This window comes from Leptodactylus fuscus, chromosome 3 (assembly GCF_031893055.1).
Source record: "Leptodactylus fuscus isolate aLepFus1 chromosome 3, aLepFus1.hap2, whole genome shotgun sequence".
Lineage (NCBI taxonomy): Eukaryota > Metazoa > Chordata > Amphibia > Anura > Leptodactylidae > Leptodactylus > Leptodactylus fuscus.
The window spans coordinates 40,635,291-40,658,194 of record NC_134267.1 but is presented as its reverse complement, the minus strand read 5'-3'; the positions used below and the strand labels follow the sequence as shown (position 1 = coordinate 40,658,194).

Genomic DNA, 22,904 nt, shown 5'->3' with positions numbered 1-22,904 from the left:
CCCTTAGAGATCTCTCTATTTTTGGATGAATTTACAATTGGCTTTGGCCACAGACATTTGGATTACACATTACTGGATCCGAATTTGTTGTCATCTTGACATTGAAGCTGGTATGATGGGAGATTTTAAGTAAATGTTAGATCAAAAGTAGCTACAAAGCAAAAGAGCAAGAAGAGATAAAGAGCTAGCAGAATTGTACTTAACCTGGAATAATGAGGTAGTTTAGATAACCAAGATGTGCTTTATTGCCATAGTTATATGACCACTGCCATTTCATCAAGCTTTGTATAAATCGATAGTATAGACGATTAAAGGGATTCTACCATTAAAACCTTTTTTTTTTTGTGGATAAGACGTCGGAATAGCCTTTAGAAAGGCTATTCGTCTCTTACCTTTAGACGTGGTCTCCGCTGCGCCATTCCTTAGAAATACTGGTTTTTACCGGTATGCAAATGAGTTCTCTCGCAGAAATGGGGGTGGGCCCCAGCGCTCAAACAGCGATGGGGGCGTCCCCACCGCTGCCAGATAAGTGTCTCTAGGCCGCCTCCTTCTTTGTCCGCAGCATCATCTTCATTGTCTTCTTCCGGCGCAGGCTCGTAACTTCTCGGCCTTGAGCAGACTGCGCAGGCGCACAGGCCATGGGAGAATAGCCACTAACAATACTGTGCAAGAGGCCATTTTTCCGTGGCCTGTGCGCCTGCGCAGTCTGCTCTGCCCAAGGCTTGAGGCCTAGAAGTTACGAGCCTGCGCCGAAAGAAGACATTGAAGATGACGCGGCGGACGAAGAAGGAGGCGGTGCTGGAGACACTTATCTGGCAGCGGAGGGATTGAGTGCTGGGGCCCGCTCCCATCGCTGCGAGAGAACTCATTTGCATACCGGTAAAAACCAGTATTTCTAAGGAACGGCGCAGCGGAGACCACGTCTAAAGGTAAGAGACAAATAGCCTTTCTAAAGGCTATTCCGACGTCTTATCCACAAAAAAAAGATTTTAATGGTAGAATCCCTTTAAAGGAAACTTTGTAATATATCTTATCAGAGAAAAATGCTTCTTTTTCCTCTTAGCTGTTTCCTCCCCTTCCTCCTACCTGCTAAACCGACTTTCACTCTGAAATATCTGCTGTATCTGCCGGGATGGACTACAAGCAGCACGTTTATAGAAGGTATAATGGTGATCGTGTAATCTCCATTACTTTGCACGTGTTTGGGTGAATAGCGAGTGTCCTGCACACAGACTCTGTTTAGCTGTGACACAAAACTGCGCTGTGTGTATTATGGCCACACCTTGACTGCATTGAGGCCACAACAAAAGAGCCCAGCCATATGTCTATGAAGTGATCACCGCTCATCTTTATGGTTTTCTGAGCTTTTCTGTGAATCATTTACTCTTCTGCTTTATCTGATCTGACATTTTCCTGTATTCATTGTATTAATGGTGTTTCTGTGACAACAGAAGATAATCGGAAAATTAAGATTTTCACTCGAATGTGATGCTGCTGCCATTATAGTTGTTCTTAGAGACAAGTGGGGGTAACGCATGCACCTCAGCAGGGGTGCAGGTTGTCTAGGGGTGCCATTAAGCCAGCTTTATGTATTTAGGTACAGAGTAAGGGTAGTGAACTGAGTCTTTACTCCAGGTGAAGGAAAGCTGAGCTGCGGCTTTGTCTTGTGAGTAATATTTAGGCCTCGTGACCATACTTGTGGATTCACAATTGTGGATAAAAGTACTGACAGTGCATTTCTATGAGTCCTTACACATGACCCTGTGTGTCCGGGCTGAATTAAAGAGCTGAAAAATAGGGAGCAGGTCCCTATACCTGTCTGTGCTTGTGGTGCTGTCAGTTCATGTTCAATGTATGGGTCAGTGAAACTGCAAAGTGATACCAATCCATGTGTCATCCGTGAGGTTTTTATGGACCTTTCTACTGTACGATCGTGTGCATGTGTCCTTAGTGTCTCCAAGGGATGTCTTTATATGGCTGTTAGAGTGTTATTGATAAGCAATAGTACAATGGGGACACTATGTGTTAAGCATCATATTGCCTACAAGTCTATTACGTGGACAGATTCCACCCCGTCCTCAAAGCTCATTGATGATCAGCGCTGACATAACTTCCATTTGTCTTAATGCTTCATTTCAGCAGCCTCATGGGATATTAAATATTGGAACGTTCGCCACGGATAATGATGGCAGTGAATGTCGTGCTTTCTATTAATAGCATTTCTCCGACAGCTTGTCACATCATTTAGGAAAGCTGGCCATACAAGTAACAATTATCATCAAAAATCTTCACGTTGTTTAACCAGTCATGCTATTCGGATCAGTCTGAACTATATTAAAGGGAACCTGTCGGGGGTTTTCCACCCTAAATTGACCCCAAGTAATGACCTTTCCTATAGTGCTGGTCACTAAGCTTTCTGTTCCTGAAAAGTCTACTTATACACTTTTAAAACCTTACATTAGCATATGCAAATTTACCTTAAAGGAGTTATCCACATTCTTAATTTTAATTTTTTTTTTCAATGTAGATTGTGAGCCACCATATAGGGATCACAATGTACATTTTTTTTCCCCTATCAGTATGTCTTTGTAGAATGGGAGGAAATCCACACAAACATGGGGAGAACATACAACATACATCCTGGCGGGATTCGAACCCAGGACTCCAGCTCTGCAAGGCTGCAGTGCTAACCACTGAGCCACCGTGTTGCCCCTCACATTCTTAATATTGATGGTCTATTAGACTTGCAAGGGTCCAACACCTGTGCCCTCACAGGTCATCTGGTCCAGAACTGCTTGGCTCCCAGTTTTGTTTACATGTCAGGAGTCACACGGCTCACTTTCTGTATGGAAGCTTTAGGCACTTCCCCACAGTCTTCAATGCAGCAGTACCAAAAGCTGCCACTAGAGTTTGTAGAGTGAGTGAGCAGTGCAACTTCCACCTGTGTAAATAATCTGAACTTGCTGCATGGAGTCTTACCCCTCGTTCACATCGGCGTTTGGATTCCGTCTGGGGGAGTCTGCACGAGGATCTCCCTGAACGGAATACCGAACGCAACTGCAAGCTGCTGGTGCAATAAAAGCACACGGACCCCATAGATTATAATGGGGTCCGTGTGCTTGTCGCCAGATCTCCGCAGGAAAGTAGTTCACAATCTACTTTCCTGTCCACATGATTCGTGCGGGCAGTGTGCAGCAAGCACATGGATCCCATTATAGTCTATGAGATCCGTGTGCTTTTACAGCACATCGCTTGCAATTGTGTTTGTATTCCGGTTGGGGGGTCTCCATGTGGACTCTCCCCGGATGGAATACAAAAGCAGATGTGAACGAGGGCTTAGTCATGGTAGAGCGGGGCCCCATTACAAGTTTTGATATAGGGGTCCATAGTTACTCGTTGTGCCCTTGGTTTGCACTGTCTATTAGACTGTATTAGTAAATCTTCCCCGCTGTGTTCATGCTGTAGGGCCTGAGGGTCATTCAGTATACAGATAACACTTTGGCGTAACACATTAGGTTTTCCTGGAATGTCCCTCTTAAACATCCATAAATGTGTATTTGTCCTTAAACCTGCTGTAGTCAGATGTTTTAACTTAAGGCGTCCAATGTGTAGGATGGAGCAGGATTATTCATTATTGCTGCGTCACTTGCTGGAATATTTCCAGCAGTCTCATACTGTGAGATAAATGATGTCTTTCCTTCACATATTACTTTATGGTAGAAAAATTAATCTCACGGGAGAGGTTATGGGCTTTTCATGGAACCTGTCAATTGTACACTCTTAGGAAACAGCGTGCGGCAGTAATGTATAGAGTGAAAGGATTTTATCCAGGGTCTGCAAAGCTTTCTCCATTGCTTACTCCAGGGTGCTGAAATGTATTTGCATAGGTCAGCAGCTGCAAACCAAACCCGAGCCCTTCAATGAAACCTGACATTTGCAGCATTCAGGGCGGTGTCAGAGACCTTAATGTTTCTAATTAAATAGCAATCGTCTCCTTGAAACCTTATCTCGCCCGTCTCTATGAATGATGCACACACTTTCTTATTGAATAGGATGGAATATGCAGACTCTGTTAACTCTTTCATGGGACCTGCTGCCAACACACAACCCTATTTACATCTGTAGACAATTGGATGAACGTTCAGGCACTTTTCTGTCCTTTGATTTCGGTCAGAAACCCTCATATAGTCTATGGGGTCCACGGGTAACTGCTTGTTAAGCAGATAGGGTCTCTGAACGGAAATCCGAATGCTAGTAATATATATATATATATATATATATATATATATATATATATATATATATACGCTAATGCATTGCATTGTATTGAAAAATACTGATACTTCTATTACAGGCTGACTAGCCCAGTCTGTAATAGAAGAACATTAGAGATGAGCGAACACTAAAATGTTCGAGGTTCGAAATTCGATTCGAACAGCCGCTCAATGTTCGTGTGTTCGAACGGGTTTCGAACCCCATTATAGTCTATGGGGAACAGATACTCGTTAAGGGGGAAACCCAAATCCGTGTCTGGAGGGTCACCAAGTCCACTATGACACCCCAGGAAATGATGCCAACACCTCTGGAATGACACTGGGACAGCAGGGGAAGCATGTCTGGGGGCATCTAACACACCAAAGACCCTCTATTACCCCAACATCACAGCCTAACAACTACACACTTTACACACTCAATACCACCTCTCTGACAGTAGGAAAACACCTTGAAACATGTGTATTTGGCACTTGCAGTGAGGAGAGCTTGTCACCAGCAGTGAATTTGGCCCTTGTAGTAAGTTGAGGTTGGCACCAACATTTGTTTTGAAAATCAGGGTGGATTGAGCCTCTAACCAGCAGAGTTTGGGCAAATTCATGGTGGAGGGAGCCTCTAAAAACCCCAGTTTGGACCAATTCATGGTGGAGGGAGCCTCTAACCAGCCCAGTTTGGGCAAATTCATGGTGGAGGGAGCCTCTAAAAAACCCAGTTTGGACCAATTCATGGTGGAGGGAGCCTCTAACCAGCCCAGTTTGGGCAAATTCATGGTGGAGGGAGCCTCTAACCAGCCCAGTTTGGACCAATTAATGGTGGAGGGAGCCTCTAACCAGCCCAGTTTGGACCAATTAATGGTGGAGGGAGCCTCTAACCACCCCAGTTTGGACCAATTCATGGTGGAGGGAGCCTCTAAACAGCCCAGTTTGGGCAAATTCATGGTGGAGGGAGCCTCTAAAAAACCCAGTTTGGACCAATTCATGGTGGAGGGAGCCTCTAACCAGCCCAGTTTGGACCAATTAATGGTGGAGGGAGCCTCTAAACAGCCAAGTTTGGACCAATTCATGGTGGAGGGAGCCTCTAAAAACCCCAGTTTGGACCAATTCATGGTGGAGGGAGCCTCTAACCAGCCCAGTTTGGGCAAATTCATGGTGGAGGGAGCCTCTAAACAGCCCAGTTTGGGCAAATTCATGGTGGAGGGAGCCTCTAACCAGCCCAGTTTGGACCAATTAATGGTGGAGGGAGCCTCTAACCAGCCCAGTTTGGACCAATTAATGGTGGAGGGAGCCTCTAACCAGCCCAGTTTGGACCAATTAATGGTGGAGGGAGCCTCTAACCACCCCAGTTTGGACCAATTCATGGTGGAGGGAGCCTCTAACCAGCCCAGTTTGGACCAATTCATGGTGGAGGGAGCCTCTAAAAAACCCAGTTTGGACCAATTCATGGTGGAGGGAGCCTCTAAACAGCCCAGTTTGGGCAAATTCATGGTGGAGGGAGCCTCTAAAAAACCCAGTTTGGACCAATTCATGGTGGAGGGAGCCTCTAACCAGCCCAGTTTGGACCAATTAATGGTGGAGGGAGCCTCTAAACAGCCAAGTTTGGACCAATTCATGGTGGAGGGAGCCTCTAAAAACCCCAGTTTGGACCAATTCATGGTGGAGGGAGCCTCTAACCAGCCCAGTTTGGACCAATTAATGGTGGAGGGAGCCTCTAACCAGCCCAGTTTGGACCAATTAATGGTGGAGGGAGCCTCTAACCACCCCAGTTTGGACCAATTCATGGTGGAGGGAGCCTCTAAACAGCCAAGTTTGGACCAATTCATGGTGAAGGGAGCCTCTAAAAACCCGTTTGGACCAATTCATGGTGGAGGGAGCCTCTAACCAGCCCAGTTTGGGCAAATTCATGGTGGAGGGAGCCTCTAAACAGCCCAGTTTGGGCAAATTCATGGTGGAGGGAGCCTCTAAACCAGCCCAGTTTGGACCAATTAATGGTGGAGGGAGCCTCTAACCAGCCCAGTTTGGACCAATTAATGGTGGAGGGAGCCTCTAACCACCCCAGTTTGGACCAATTCATGGTGGAGGGAGCCTCTAAACAGCCAAGTTTGGACCAATTCATGGTGGAGGGAGCCTCTAAAAACCCCAGTTTGGACCAATTCATGGTGGAGGGAGCCTCTAACCAGCCCAGTTTGGACCAATTAATGGTGGAGGGAGCCTCTAAACAGCCAAGTTTTGGGAAATTCATGGTGGAGGGAGCCTCTAACCAGCCCAGTTTGGACCAATTCATGGTGGAGGGAGCCTCTAAACAGCCCAGTTTGGGCAAATTCATGGTGGAGGGAGCCTCTAAAAAACCCAGTTTGGACCAATTCATGGTGGAGGGAGCCTCTAACCAGCCCAGTTTGGACCAATTAATGGTGGAGGGAGCCTCTAACCACCCCAGTTTGGACCAATTCATGGTGGAGGGAGCCTCTAAACAGCCAAGTTTGGACCAATTCATGGTGGAGGGAGCCTCTAAAAACCCCAGTTTGGACCAATTCATGGTGGAGGGAGCCTCTAACCAGCCCAGTTTGGGCAAATTCATGGTGGAGGGAGCCTCTAAACAGCCCAGTTTGGGCAAATTCATGGTGGAGGGAGCCTCTAAAAAACCCAGTTTGGACCAATTCATGGTGGAGGGAGCCTCTAAACAGCCAAGTTTGGACCAATTCATGGTGAAGGGAGCCTCTAAAAACCCGTTTGGACCAATTCATGGTGGAGGGAGCCTCTAACCAGCCCAGTTTGGGCAAATTCATGGTGGAGGGAGCCTCTAAACAGCCCAGTTTGGGCAAATTCATGGTGGAGGGAGCCTCTAACCAGCCCAGTTTGGACCAATTAATGGTGGAGGGAGCCTCTAACCAGCCCAGTTTGGACCAATTAATGGTGGAGGGAGCCTCTAACCAGCCCAGTTTGGACCAATTCATGGTGGAGGGAGCCTCTAACCAGCCCAGTTTGGACCAATTAATGGTGGAGGGAGCCTCTAACCAGCCCAGTTTGGACCAATTAATGGTGGAGGGAGCCTCTAACCAGCCCAGTTTGGACCAATTAATGGTGGAGGGAGCCTCTAACCACCCCAGTTTGGACCAATTCATGGTGGAGGGAGCCTCTAACCAGCCCAGTTTGGACCAATTCATGGTGGAGGGAGCCTCTAAAAAACCCAGTTTGGACCAATTCATGGTGGAGGGAGCCTCTAAACAGCCCAGTTTGGGCAAATTCATGGTGGAGGGAGCCTCTAAACAGCCCAGTTTGGGCAAATTCATGGTGGAGGGAGCCTCTAACCAGCCCAGTTTGGACCAATTAATGGTGGAGGGAGCCTCTAACCAGCCCAGTTTGGACCAATTAATGGTGGAGGGAGCCTCTAACCACCCCAGTTTGGACCAATTCATGGTGGAGGGAGCCTCTAAACAGCCAAGTTTGGACCAATTCATGGTGGAGGGAGCCTCTAAAAACCCCAGTTTGGACCAATTCATGGTGGAGGGAGCCTCTAACCAGCCCAGTTTGGACCAATTAATGGTGGAGGGAGCCTCTAAACAGCCAAGTTTTGGGAAATTCATGGTGGAGGGAGCCTCTAACCAGCCCAGTTTGGACCAATTCATGGTGGAGGGAGCCTCTAAACAGCCCAGTTTGGGCAAATTCATGGTGGAGGGAGCCTCTAAAAAACCCAGTTTGGACCAATTCATGGTGGAGGGAGCCTCTAACCAGCCCAGTTTGGACCAATTAATGGTGGAGGGAGCCTCTAACCAGCCCAGTTTGGACCAATTAATGGTGGAGGGAGCCTCTAACCACCCCAGTTTGGACCAATTCATGGTGGAGGGAGCCTCTAAACAGCCAAGTTTGGACCAATTCATGGTGGAGGGAGCCTCTAAAAACCCCAGTTTGGACCAATTCATGGTGGAGGGAGCCTCTAACCAGCCCAGTTTGGGCAAATTCATGGTGGAGGGAGCCTCTAAACAGCCCAGTTTGGGCAAATTCATGGTGGAGGGAGCCTCTAAAAAACCCAGTTTGGACCAATTCATGGTGGAGGGAGCCTCTAAACAGCCAAGTTTGGACCAATTCATGGTGAAGGGAGCCTCTAAAAACCCGTTTGGACCAATTCATGGTGGAGGGAGCCTCTAACCAGCCCAGTTTGGGCAAATTCATGGTGGAGGGAGCCTCTAAACAGCCCAGTTTGGGCAAATTCATGGTGGAGGGAGCCTCTAACCAGCCCAGTTTGGACCAATTAATGGTGGAGGGAGCCTCTAACCAGCCCAGTTTGGACCAATTAATGGTGGAGGGAGCCTCTAACCAGCCCAGTTTGGACCAATTCATGGTGGAGGGAGCCTCTAACCAGCCCAGTTTGGACCAATTAATGGTGGAGGGAGCCTCTAACCAGCCCAGTTTGAACCAATTAATGGTGGAGGGAGCCTCTAACCAGCCCAGTTTGGACCAATTAATGGTGGAGGGAGCCTCTAACCACCCCAGTTTGGACCAATTCATGGTGGAGGGAGCCTCTAACCAGCCCAGTTTGGACCAATTCATGGTGGAGGGAGCCTCTAAAAAACCCAGTTTGGACCAATTCATGGTGGAGGGAGCCTCTAAACAGCCCAGTTTGGGCAAATTCATGGTGGAGGGAGCCTCTAAACAGCCCAGTTTGGGCAAATTCATGGTGGAGGGAGCCTCTAACCAGCCCAGTTTGGACCAATTAATGGTGGAGGGAGCCTCTAACCAGCCCAGTTTGGACCAATTCATGGTGGAGGGAGCCTCTAAACAGCCCAGTTTGGGCAAATTCATGGTGGAAGGAGCCTCTAACCAGCAGAGTTGTGGGAAAGCAGGGTGGAGGGAGCCTCTAACCAGCAGAGTTGGTGGAAATCAGGGTGGAGGGAGCCTCTAACCAGCAGAGTTGGGGGAAATCATGTTGGAGGGAGCCTAGTATTAGCAGAATTGTGCAACGCTTATGGTGGATGAGTATGAGGATGCGGAGGAATTGGAGAGGTTGAGTACAGACATGGAGTTTCATGTTGGGGTGCTTTACACAGGTGGGCACAAAAATGAAGGCTCTATCCAGTGGTGGTTCATTTTTATCAAAGTGAGCCGGTCGGCACTCTCAGCTGACAGACGGGTGCGCTTGTCAGTGATGATGCCACCGGCTGCACTGAACACCCTCTCAGATAGGACGCTGGCGGCAGGACAGGACAGCACCTCCAAGGCATATAGGGCAAGTTCAAGCCACAGGTCCAACTTCGACACCCAATACGTGTAGGGCGCAGAGGGGTCGGAGAGGACAGGGCTGTGGTCGGAAAGGTATTCCCGCAACATGCGCCTATACTTCTCACGCCTGGTGACACTAGGACCCTCCGTGGCGGCACTTTGGCGAGGGGGTGCCATCAAGGTGTCCCAGACCTTAGACAGTGTGCCCCTCGTTTGTGTGGACCGGTGAGAACTTGGTTGCCTACTGGAGGAACTGCCCTCCCTGCCGCCAACGTCACATGCTGGAAACATCTCCATCATATTCTGCACCAATTGCCTGTGGCAAGCATTGATGCGATTGGCCCTCCCCTCTACCGGAATAAAAGACGAGATGTTGTTTTTATACCGGGGGTCAAGGATAGCAAAGATCCAGTACTGGTTGTCCTCCATGATTTTGACAATACGCTTGTCGGTTGTAAAGCACCCCAACATGAACTCAGCCATGTCTGCCACAGTGTTAGTTGGCATGACTCCTCTGGCCCCACCGGAAAGTTCAATCTCCATTTCCTCCTCATCCTCCATGTCTACCCATGCAACAATGGGACGATTCGAAGTTGCCCGGAAGCCTCCTGTATCACCATCACATCATCGGACAACTCTTCTTCCTCCTCCTCCTCCTCCTCCTCCTCCATTAAACGCAGTGAAGCGGACAGATGTGTGGACCTACTCTCCAGCTGTGACGGATCGGATGCTATCCCTAACTCCTCTGTGTGATCTGAGTTATCCCTGATGTCAATCAGGGATTCTCTCAGAACACACAAGAGCGGGATTGTAAGGCTCACCATCGCATCCTCAGAGCTCACCCTCCTTGTGGACTCCTCAAAGACCCGTAGGATGTCACAAAGGTCTCTCATCCATGGCCACTCATGGATGTGAAACTGAGGCAGCTGACTTTGTGGCACCCTAGGGTTTTGTAGCTGGTATTCCATCAAAGGTCTCTGCTGCTCAACCACTCTATTCAACATCTGAAACGTTGAGTTCCAGCGTGTGGGGACGTCGCACAAAAGCCGGTGTTGTGGCACATGCAGGCGTTGCTGGAGAGATTTTAAGCTAGCAGCGGCTACTGTCGACTTGCGAAAGTGGGCGCACATGCGCCGCACTTTCACCAGTAGCTCTGGAACATTGGGGTAGCTCTTTAGGAAACGTTGCACCACTAGGTTGAAGACGTGGGCCAGGCATGGAACATGTTGGAGTCCGGCAAGCTCCAGAGCTGCTACCAGGTTCCGGCCGTTATCACAAACGACCATGCCTGGGCCCAGGTGCAGCGGCTCAAACCATATTGCCGTCTCATCGAGGAGGGCATCCCTCACCTCGGAGGCAGTGTGCTGTCTGTCCCCCAAGCTGATCAGCTTCAGCACAGCCTGCTGACGTCTACCAACGCCCGTGCTGCAACGTTTCCAACTCGTAGCTGGGGTCAATCTAACAGCGGAGGAGGAGGCGGTGGCGGAGGAGGAGGCGGTAGAGGAGGAGGAGGAGGGGGGTGTTCTTCTCGTGTCCCTGCCAGGAATGTTAGGCGGGGAGACGAGGTACACCGGGCCAGTTTGGGAAGCAGTCCCAGCCTCAACTACATTCACCCAGTGTGCCGTCAGTGAAATGTAGCGTCCCTGTCCGCATGCACTTGTCCACGCGTCGGTGGTCAAGTGGACCTTTGTGCAAAGCGCGGAACTAAGGGCCCGCCTGATGTTGAGTGACATGTGCTGGTGCAAGGCGGGGACGGCACACCGGGAGAAGTAGTGACGGCTAGGGACGGCATAGCGAGGTGCCGCAGTTGCCATCAGGTCCAGGAAGGCGGGAGTTTCAACAAGCCGGAACGCCAACATCTCCTGGGCCAGCAGTTTAGCGATGTTGGCGTTCAAGGCTTGCGCGTGTGGGTGGTTAGCAGTGTATTTCTGCCGCCGCTCCAATGTCTGAGAGATGGTGGGTTGTTGTAAAGAAACGCCTGATGGTGCCTTTGATGGTGCAGGAGAAGGAGATAAGACAGGACCAGGGGAGGATGAGGTAGAAGTCAACAAAGTGGCGGAGGCAGATGAAGTGGTGTCCTGGCTCGTCCTCTGGAGTGCATCGCCAGCACAGTCAGCAGTGGCAGTGGCAGAGGCAGTGGCAGAGGCAGTGGCAGTGGCGTGAACGGCAGGCGGCCTTTGTCCTGCCGTTGCTGCCTGCCACTGATTCCAGTGCTTGGATTCCAAATGACGGCGCATTGAAGTGGTGGACAGGTTGCTCTTCTCAGAGCCCCTAATCAATTTCGAGAGGCAAATTGTGCAGACAACACTATATCTGTCCTCGGCGCATTCCTTGAAAAAACTCCACACCTTCGAGAAACGTGCCCTCGAGGTGGGAGTTTTTCGGGGCTGGGTACGAACTGGAACATCTTGGGAGATTCCGGGTGTGGCCTGGCTTCGCCTAAGCTGCTGACCTCTGCCTCTGCCTCTAGCTACCCTTTTTGGTGCTGCACCTGCCTCAACATCCACACTACTTTCCCCGCTTGACATCCCCCCTGTCCAGGTCGGGTCAGTGTCCTCATCATCCACCACTTCCTCTTCCAACTCCTGTCTCATCTCCTCCTCCCGCACAATGCGCCGGTCAACTGGATGCCCTGACGGCAACTGCGTCACATCATCGTCGATGAGGGTGGGTTGCTGGTCATCCACCACCAAATCGAACGGAGATGGAGGAGACTCTAGTGTTTGAGCATCTGGACACAGATGCTCCTCTGTTAGGTTCGTGGAATCGTGACGTGGAGAGGCAGGTTGAGGGACAATGAAAGGAGCGGAGAACAGCTCTGGGGAGCAGGGACAGTTTGGGTTATTGTTCTGTAAAGCTTCGGAATTTTGGGAGGAAGGAAGACAAGACTGTTGGGTAATAGGAGGAGAGGAGGCAGAGTCTGACTGGCTGCTGGACAATGTGCTGTAAGCGTTCTCTGACAGCCATTGCAAGACCTGTTCCTGGTTCTCGGGCCTACTAAGGTTTGTACCCTGCAGTTTAGTTAATGTGGCAAGCAACCCTGGCACTGTGGAGTGGCGCAATGCTTGCTGCCCCACAGGAGTAGGCACGGGACGCCCTGTGGCTTCACTGCTACCTTGCTCCCCAGAACCATTCCCCCGACCTCGCCCACGGCCTCGTCCACGTCCCTTTCCGGGAGCCTTGCGCATTTTGAATTCCTAGTTAGAAATTGGCACTGTATACCAGTAGTAAAAATTGTGGGTGCACGTAACCCCAATATATTCTTTGAATTCCCAGTCAGACACTGGCACTATATGGCAGTAGCAAGAAATGAGGGTATTTATAACCCCAATATATTCTTTGAATTCCCAGTCAGACAATGGCACTGTATACCAGTAGTAAAAATTGTGGGTGCACGTAACCCCAATATATTCTTTGAATTACCAGTCAGAAACTGGCACTATATGGCAGTAGCAAGAAATGAGGGTATTTGTATTCCCAATATACTCTTTGAATTCCCAGTCAGACAATGGCACTGTATACCAGTAGTAAAAATTGTGGGTGCACGTAACCCCAATATATTCTTTGAATTACCAGTCAGAAACTGGCACTATATGGCAGTAGCAAGAAATGAGGGTATTTATAACCCCAATATATTCTTTGAATTCCCAGTCAGACAATGGCACTGTATACCAGTAGTAAAAATTGTGGGTGCACGTAACCCCAATATATTCTTTGAATTCCCAGTCAGAAACTGGCACTATATGGCAGTAGCAAGAAATGAGGGTATTTGTATTCCCAATATACTCTTTGAATTCCCAGTCAGACAATGGCACTGTATACCAGTAGTAAAAATTGTGGGTGCACGTAACCCCAATATATTCTTTGAATTACCAGTCAGAAACTGGCACTATATGGCAGTAGCAAGAAATGAGGGTATTTATAACCCCAATATATTCTTTGAATTCCCAGTCAGACAATGGCACTGTATACCAGTAGTAAAAATTGTGGGTGCACGTAACCCCAATATATTCTTTGAATTCCCAGTCAGAAACTGGCACTATATGGCAGTAGCAAGAAATGAGGGTATTTGTATTCCCAATATACTCTTTGAATTCCCAGTCAGACAATGGCACTGTATACCAGTAGTAAAAATTGTGGGTGCACGTAACCCCAATATATTCTTTGAATTACCAGTCAGAAACTGGCACTATATGGCAGTAGCAAGAAATGAGGGTATTTATAACCCCAATATATTCTTTGAATTCCCAGTCAGACAATGGCACTGTATACCAGTAGTAAAAATTGTGGGTGCACGTAACCCCAATATATTCTTTGAATTCCCAGTCAGAAACTGGCACTATATGGCAGTAGCAAGAAATGAGGGTATTTGTATTCCCAATATACTCTTTGAATTCCCAGTCAGACAATGGCACTGTATACCAGTAGTAAAAATTGTGGGTGCACGTAACCCCAATATATTCTTTGAATTACCAGTCAGAAACTGGCACTATATGGCAGTAGCAAGAAATGAGGGTATTTATAACCCCAATATATTCTTTGAATTCCCAGTCAGACAATGGCACTGTATACCAGTAGTAAAAATTGTGGGTGCACGTAACCCCAATATATTCTTTGAATTCCCAGTCAGAAACTGGCACTATATGGCAGTAGCAAGAAATGAGGGTATTTGTATTCCCAATATACTCTTTGAATTCCCAGTCAGACAATGGCACTGTATACCAGTAGTAAAAATTGTGGGTGCACGTAACCCCAATATATTCTTTGAATTACCAGTCAGAAACTGGCACTATATGGCAGTAGCAAGAAATGAGGGTATTTATAACCCCAATATATTCTTTGAATTCCCAGTCAGACAATGGCACTGTATACCAGTAGTAAAAATTGTGGGTGCACGTAACCCCAATATATTCTTTGAATTCCCAGTCAGACACTGGCACTATATGGCAGTAGCAAGAAATGAGGGTATTTGTATTCCCAATATATTCTTTGAATTCCCAGTCAGACAATGGCACTGTATACCAGTAGTAAAAATTGTGGGTGCACGTAACCCCAATATATTCTTTGAATTACCAGTCAGAAACTGGCACTATATGGCAGTAACAAGAAATGAGGGTATTTGTATTCCCAATATATTCTTTGAATTCCCAGTCAGACAATGGCACTGTATACCAGTAGTAAAAATTGTGGGTGCACGTAACCCCAATATATTCTTTGAATTCCCAGTCAGACACTGGCACTATATGGCAGTAGCAAGAAATGAGGGTATTTGTATTCCCAATATATTCTTTGAATTCCCAGTCAGACAATGGCACTGTATACCAGTAGTAAAAATTGTGGGTGTATATAGCCCCAATTCTATTGCTAGGGGACTTGCAGGGTATTTCTGGGGTGAAGGTGGGGGGGCACACCGTTGGAACGGGTATCGGGGTATATATCGGGTATACGGGAATACACTGACAGTGTATTCCATTCACGTTCCTGGGAAAGCTGGTTTGCGGCGATTGAGCCCGTCAGTGCCACGTTACACTGACAAGCTTCTCCCTGGAATTTAGCTCTTACAAGAGCTGTTGGTTGTCTTCTCCTTCCTATCCTAGCCTGTCCCTGCCTACCCAGAATCTAAGCCCTAGCTAGCTGGACGGAAACCTCCGTCCTCGGTGAATTGCAAGCTCAGAATGACGCGAACCTGGGCGGCGCTGTTCTTTTAAATTAGAGGTCACATGTTTTCGGCAGCCAATGGGTTTTGCCTACTTTTTTCAACGTCACCGGTGTCGTAGTTCCTGTCCCACCTACCCTGCGCTGTTATTGGAGCAAAAAAGGCGCCAGGGAAGGTGGGAGGGGAATCGAGTAATGGCGCACTTTACCACGCGGTGTTCGATTCGATTCGAACATGCCGAACAGCCTAATATCCGATCGAACATGAGTTCGATAGAACACTGTTCGCTCATCTCTAAAGAACATGTCTGTTAAGTCTGAGAGCCTTTAATAGGCTCCTGCCTGTCAAAGTAATGGATCACCAGCTCCAGATCTAACTGATAATGAAGGTAATTCACCCTAAAGTGGCAACGCCCATGCACTGCCGGGAAAATGGCACCTTGATCAACTTTGACTGAGGCTTTTGGTAATTTAATGCCTGTATAATACAGCGTAGTCCCGGCGGCTATTTAACACCTCACATTACTGCACACAACGTTTCATCGCTTTGTATTTCTATACATTGTCCCTATGCTTCTATTTTACACCATGGAGTAGTATTCAATCAAAAACCTCCATTTGCGTAGTTATTGCTGTACTCAGTCGAATACCACGCAGAAAGGCGGGAAATATTAGTTTCCCCTCCAACCTCCCCTGGCGCCTTTTTTTTTTTAACACCAATGTCTATGGAGGGGAGGTATTCAATCGAATATACTCGCTCATCTCTAGTTGTAATGGTTTCCCAGAATGAGGGAAATATTTTCCAGGATTTCCCGTATAATAAGTAAATTGGTAGTAACTAGTGTTGGGAAATGGCAACTACAAACAGGCGTAAATACTTCTCACCCGCAACGTAATATATGACATGACCTACAGTACATAAGGTACAGTATGGCAGATTTCACCCCAGCCTCTGGAAAGTTAGGCTGATATGTCCTGTGTTCTGAATTCTCACTTCTGTAGTGTTTGTGGATCAGCAGAGCCGTTTCATTATCATTAGACAAAGGGGCGATTTGCTGACGGAAAACTGCTTTTTTTATACTATGGAAGCTTAGATACAGCTGAATAGCAACAGTGAGACACTGACAGGGGAGTGTACAGACTATAGTTAGTATTGGATAGGAAGGTGAAGATATATATACAGTCCTATGAAAAAGTTTGGGCACCCCTATTAATCTTAATCATTTTTTGTTCTAAATATTTTGGTGTTTGCAACAGCCATTTCAGTTTGATATATCTAATAACTGATGGACACAGTAATATTTCAGGATTGAAATGAGGTTTATTGTACTAACAGAAAATGTGCAATATGCATTAAACCAAAATTTGACCGGTGCAAAAGTTTAGGCACCCTTATCATTTTATTGATTTGAATTCCCCTAACTACTTTTTACTGACTTACTGAAGCACAAAATTGGTTTTGTAACCTCAGTGAGCTTTGAACTTCATAGCCAGATGTATCCAATCATAAGAAAAGGTATTTAAGGTGGCCAATTGCAAGTTGATCTCCTATTTGAATCTCCTCTGAAGAGTGGCATCATGGGCTACTCAAAACAACTCTCAAATGATCTGAAAACAAAGATTGTTCAACATAGTAGTTCAGGGGAAGGATACAAAAAGTTGTCTCAGAGATTTAACCTGTCAGTTTCCACTGTGAGGAACATAGTAAGGAAATGGAAGACCACAGGGACAGTTCTTGTTAAGCCCAGAAGTGGCAGGCCAAGAAAAATATCAGAAAGGCAGAGAAGAAGAATGGTGAGAACAGTCAAGGACAATCCACAGACCACCTCCAAAGAGCTGCAGCATCATCTTGCTGCAGATGGTGTCACTGTGCATCGGTCAACTATACAGCGCACTTTGCACAAATAGAAGCTGTATGGGAGAGTGATGAGAAAGAAGCCGTTTCTGCACGTACGCCACAAATAGAGTTGCCTGAGGTATGAAAAAGCACATTTGGACAAGGCAGCTTCATTTTGGAAACAAAAATTGAGTTGTTTGGTTATAAAAAAAGGCGTTATGCATGGCGTCCAAAAAGAAACAGCATTCCAAGAAAAACACATGCTACCCACTGTAAAATTTGGTGGAGGTTCCATCATGCTTTGGGGCTGTGTGGCCAATGCCGGCATCGGGAATCTTGTTAAAGTTGAGAGTCGCATGGATTCCACTCAGTATCAGCAGATTCTTGAGAATAATGTTCAAGAATCAGTGACGAAGTTGAAGTTACGCCGGGGATGGATATTTCAGCAAGACAATGATCCAAAACACCGCTCCAAATCCTCAGGCATTCATGCAGAGGAACAATTACAATGTTCTGGAATGGCCATCCCAGTCCCCAGACCTGAATATCATTGAACATCTGTGGGATGATTTGAAGCGGGCTGTCCATGCTCGGCGACCATCTAACTTAACTGAACTTGAATTGTTTGTCCAAAATACCTTTATCCAGGATCCAGGAACTGATTAAAAGCTACAGGAAGCGACTAGAGGCTGTTATCTTTGCAAAAGGAGGATGTACTAAATATTAATGTCACTTTTCTGTTGAGGTGCCCATACTTTTGCACCGGTCAAATTTTGGTTTAATGCATATTGCGCATTTTCTGTTAGTACAATAAACCTCATTTCAATCCTGAAATATTACTGTGTCCATCAGTTATTAGATATATCAAACTGAAATGGCTGTTATAAACACCAAAATATTTAGAACTAAAAATGATTAAGATTAATAGGGGTGCCCAAACTTTTTCATAGGACTGTATATAGTGGAACAATTTCAGAAATATATTCTTCAGTATAAAGTTGCAAAACTTTAAAACTTTTGATGACCTTATGAATTGTAGATTGCAGGATACTCAGAGAATCTGGAGAAATCTCTGTATATAGGTGACAAGGCTGGAGGTACCATGTTGAGAAAGGGTTAAAAACAGGTGTGAACCAGTAATGCAAATCACTACATGGTCTCAGGAATACTCTCGGCAATCATTTTCTGTGAATACAGTTTACTGTGTAAGGGTGGGTTCACACCTGCGCCCGGTCTCCGCTTTGCAGGTTTCTGTCTTCTGCCCAAGAAACCGTTTTCAAACCCAATCATTTGAATGGGTTTGCAAAGTGTCCACTTGTGAGCGCACGTGAGCAACTTCTGCCTCTCCGCGGCGAAACCGTTTTTTTTTAATCGGACATGCAGGACTTTGTGTCCAGTTAAAAAAAAAAAAAAACTGTTTCGCCGCGGAGACCATAAGATGCTCACAGGCACTTACAGGCGGGCACTGACTTCCGAGTTTCCGTCTCCTGTCCAGTTTATCGGGCAGAAGACAGAAACCCACAAAGCGGAGATCGGGCGCAAGTGTGAACCCACTCTAATACTCAAATGCAAGTTGAAGCTGTATCATGCAAAGAAAAAGCCATATATCAACTCAATCCATAAATGCTGTCGTCTTCTCTGAGACAAAGCTCATTTGCTGAGGCAAAATGGAAAACTTTTCTGTGGTCAGATAAATTAAAATGTAAAAAAAATTTAATGGAAACCACAAGTTCTGGGTCCTGCAAACTGAACAGACTGGAGAGTAGAGGGGCCATCCAGATCTCCAGGTCATTTCATTCTTGTTACTGCAGCCGAACTTTTTTGGGATCGGGGTTGTATTTTTAAAGGAATTACGTGAAAATATAATTATTTTTTTTTTGCAGCAAATTCAGTATGTGTCTTAAGACATAATTTAGGGCAGTTTATCAGTAAATTGTGATTTCGCTGTCCCGAAATTTGGTTTCCAGACAGGAGAGGGCCTTGTCCGTAGTAACCACTTGCTTTTGTGAATACATATCAGGAATAGCCTCAGGTTAGGGTTGAACTTTCCAATTCTACTAGTTTTCTATAGGCTCTTTCTTGTAACGTCGCATGTTTTCTGTCTTTTTGAGAATACCTGGACCCTCTTGTTTTCCTTTTTGTGCAGAAACCACTTTCTTCTCATCATCGAGTCATCACTTCAAGGATACATTCTCCTCCTAATGTTTCTGCTTTTATTTACTTCTGACAATTTTTTGCTACTCTAAATAATAAGACTGTACCGGACCGGGCTTCAAACGGATAAACAATGCGCCTGCAACTGACATGAGCTTTTGATGTCTTGAAATCCACAGAAATTTGCTTGCATGTCTTGTTGCTTGCCTCTTTATAGTCCTCCCATTAAAGGTTTGACATATTGCATCATTTTAAAGCTGGAGGAAGCCATTCTAAAAACATTTTAATTGGCATCTACACTTTGTGTTTCCTTATGATCTGCCGTCCTGTGTGTTTTATCTTTACCCGGGTCCTTGTAATTTACACAAACTGAAGGCTTCTTAGTTTTTGACTGAATGTAGAGATAAACAAGCACTTTTGGGCCACGAAGAAGCAGATGATTATATGACTATAATTTTGGCCATGTATACGGTATGATTCAGACTGTGCAGTTTCATGTGATAAGTCATAGTCCTGACTCTATCTGGTTATTTCACTATTTGAAGAGAAATTACAAAGAAAAAAAATAAGGAGAAAAAATAAGGAGTTATATAGTTGTATGCGGAGGCAGAGTTACCCCTTGTTCACATCAGCGTTTGGATTCCGTCCGGGGGAGTCCGCATGAGGACCCCCCACCCCAAACGGAATACCAAACGCAAGTGCTGGTGCAGTAAAAGTACACGGACCCGATAGACTATAATGGGGTCTGTGTGCTTACCACCAGATCTCTGCAGGGATCTTGCGGGCAGGAAAGTAGTTCACCATCACCAGCAGTGCGCAGCAAGCACACGGACCCCATTATAGTCTATGGGGTCCATGTGCTTTTACAGCACAGCGCTTGCAATTGCATTTGTATTCCATTCGGGGGGTCCCTATGCGGATTCCCCGGACGGAATCCAAATGCTGATGTGAACGAGGGCTTACAAAGATGCAAGGATGTTACAAGAGTTACAAGGATGAGTTGAGCCATGATTCTGTCTTTATTTGTTCCAAAAAAGTGGTCTACATGCGCCATTTTTCCGACTCTTTTGCTGTCGTTTGCTAACGGGATGCTGGTGTTATCCATCTGCAGAGGAAAACTGTATGGACTTTGTGAAAAACGTGGTGAAAAAAGTTGTGATGCTGTTTTTTCTGCAGTGTTTTGTTTTGTTTTGTTTTGGGGGGGGGGGCTAAGGCCCCACAGACTTGCTAAAGAGGCTTTCCAAGTGTTTGACCTTGCCAAAGGATAGACCAGTGATGTTACAACAGTAAAATCCGACACCCTGGACCTTGCTGAGCAGCCGTTTGAAGAGCTTACAGTGCTTGGATTTGCCCCAATTTTTCTTCTCAGGCCAGTACATCACCTCTATTGGTTATATGGCCATTCAAATGAATGGAGCTGCGTTTTATAGCCACTATATAGTGCACTGCAATGTGCTTGGTAAGTATTAAAGCAATCATCATCATAGTCCTGAGTCCCCTTTGAGGAATCTTTTCTTACGCTGGTGGTCCAATCCCATCCTGACCTCATATAAGACTTGCACATTTTTACCCTTGTAATCAAATTGGATTATTGTTGAAGACAGCTAAATTTTACAAGCATTCCAGTTCTAGTCCATTAATAACCTACACTTGATAGACAGCCAAGTATTTATAGCGCTCCGGTATAATTGATGGCTGTGTTTTTGTTATTTGTTCCTCTGCAGGTTCCAGAAAACATTGTTGTGACGATAATGAAAATCCACAGTTGGAAGAAGATGAAAAATCTCCAATAATTTCACAATGTAGTGACGCATTCCTAGTTACACCGCAAAGTGCTACTGCCTTGAACTCTTCGTACAGACTGGAGACAAAACAAAGCCTCAATGATGTACAGATCCGAGCCAGCTTGGATGCATTGTATGAACAAAGCTCTTGGTGCGGAAAAAACGATACTTTGTCTCACCAACTTTCAGAGAAAATATCAGACTTGAGCAAGAAGCAGCATTTATATGCTTTACGGAGCTTCCAGCTGGGCAAGATTGTATTAAATCGAGAGGGTGAGAAAGTATTAGAGAGATGCCGTAGTGATAATGTATTCGCCTCTCGAGAAGAGACCAAGAATGTTGAACCTATCCCCGGACTTTCCAATGATGTGATCAGGTTCATCATGGACCAACCATCCCCCTCCCATACCTGACCTCTAAAGTCTTCATTACATGGCCGGTTTCGATGCTTCGACTTTCTTTGTAACTCCACAGATCTCACATCCTCTGCTATGATCTGTAGAACAGAGAAGACCGCAGATTGTTTGAAGCAAAGGTTTGCCCTTTGGCAAGAAATGTATAACATAAAGGCAGTCTACCACCACCGAAATCTCTTCTACACCTCGTCTCTGTGATCGTAGGGGCAGTTACTGACATAGTGAACATATGTTATCTGTGTCAAGGTGCAATCTTGTTGCACAAAAATAAACTTTTAATCTAAATGCAAAGCAGCGGTTTAGGGCTATAACATAGGCAGTGGTGCAGATCTAAGGTGGTGTTTCGGTTATATTATAGACCATATCAGGCCTAATCTGCATGTATACGCAATTGATTAGAGAGCGGTGGTGGCGGTACACATCCTATGAAGAAAATAATTGTTCCATGCAGGCATTATGATGGCCCTGTAAAGTAATGGAGGTACACTCAGTTTTCCATCTCCCTTTCCAATATCCATAGTCCTAACTAACTGCATCTTAGGTCCCAGTGGAAATGGGGCCCCTTAATTGTTGGATCTGCAGCTATATCTACTACCCCATTAGCTACTCCCACACAGGTACACATATGCGCTATGCTACTGAAGGCCCCTACAAGGTGGTGGGTAATGGACTTGGACATGCAAACATACCTGTGTGACTGCAGACTTAGACTTGAAAATTCTCTTGAATAACTGCACTTCTATCTATATGCAAATAAACCCACAGGTGCCCCAAGGTCAGGCCAGACATGGCGCACTTGTGACCCCATTTGCATATACTATAAGTCTGTCTATGGCGACAAAGGTAAGGTGGTACACGTCTTAAAAGTCTGTCCCCAAATATAAAACCAGTTTTCATTAAGGAGTAGTACAAGTGAATATAAGAAACGTTGTAATATTTTATATTAAAAAAATGCTTCCTGCTCGATTTATTAGTTTGAGTTGCTTGATAGACAGCTATGGTACTCTATGTAAAATCCCAGAGCCCAACTGCAGGGGTGCCATATTTAAAAACCTGCTAGCCACCATTCTGTTACAGCAGATGCTAGGAAGAGCTTGAAGGGTACCTGAGTTTTCATGAAAAGTTGTAATGTGTGCAGGGTATTGTTGAGCAGTCTGTTCTCTGGCTGAATAAGCTTCCGGATGTGTTGTCTTATTAGTTTTTCTGCTAATAATAATCACATTATGGCTGAAACACATTTTACATTTCTCTCTTAGGCTGTGGGCATGTACAATAAGGAACAGTCTGCCCCTCCCCTCCCATATACATTACTGATACTATTCTGCCATTATGCCCAGAGTAACTGTACAGTAGCAAACAAATAATTAGGAAATCCCAAGTGACCATAATATAGGAAATCCAGGAGCACAGCTAATGCAGCTAAAATGCAGAAAAAAAACAATCTGTGAGCACAGAAATAAATTTCCTGCACTCGAATTTATGCTTCCAAATACTGTGAACTTTTATTTACATCCGACAAAAACGTTTCGGTCATATACAGACCTTCTTCAGTTTGTCGGTGGAGTATTGTGGA

General features: G+C 45.9%; 1 protein-coding gene across 1 annotated transcript in view; it reads left to right on the top strand.

Annotated features, from left to right (window-relative positions):
- The window catches only part of SHLD1 (shieldin complex subunit 1), a 55,403-nt gene extending 33,792 nt beyond the window's left edge, over nucleotides 1–21,611 (top strand). Inside the window, exon 2 of the mRNA XM_075267444.1 lies at nucleotides 20,856–21,611. Coding sequence (XP_075123545.1) covers nucleotides 20,856–21,328 — 473 coding nt within the window. The 3' untranslated portion in view covers nucleotides 21,329–21,611. The remainder of the gene's footprint in view (nucleotides 1–20,855) is intronic.
- Nucleotides 21,612–22,904: the final 1,293 nt, after the last annotated feature.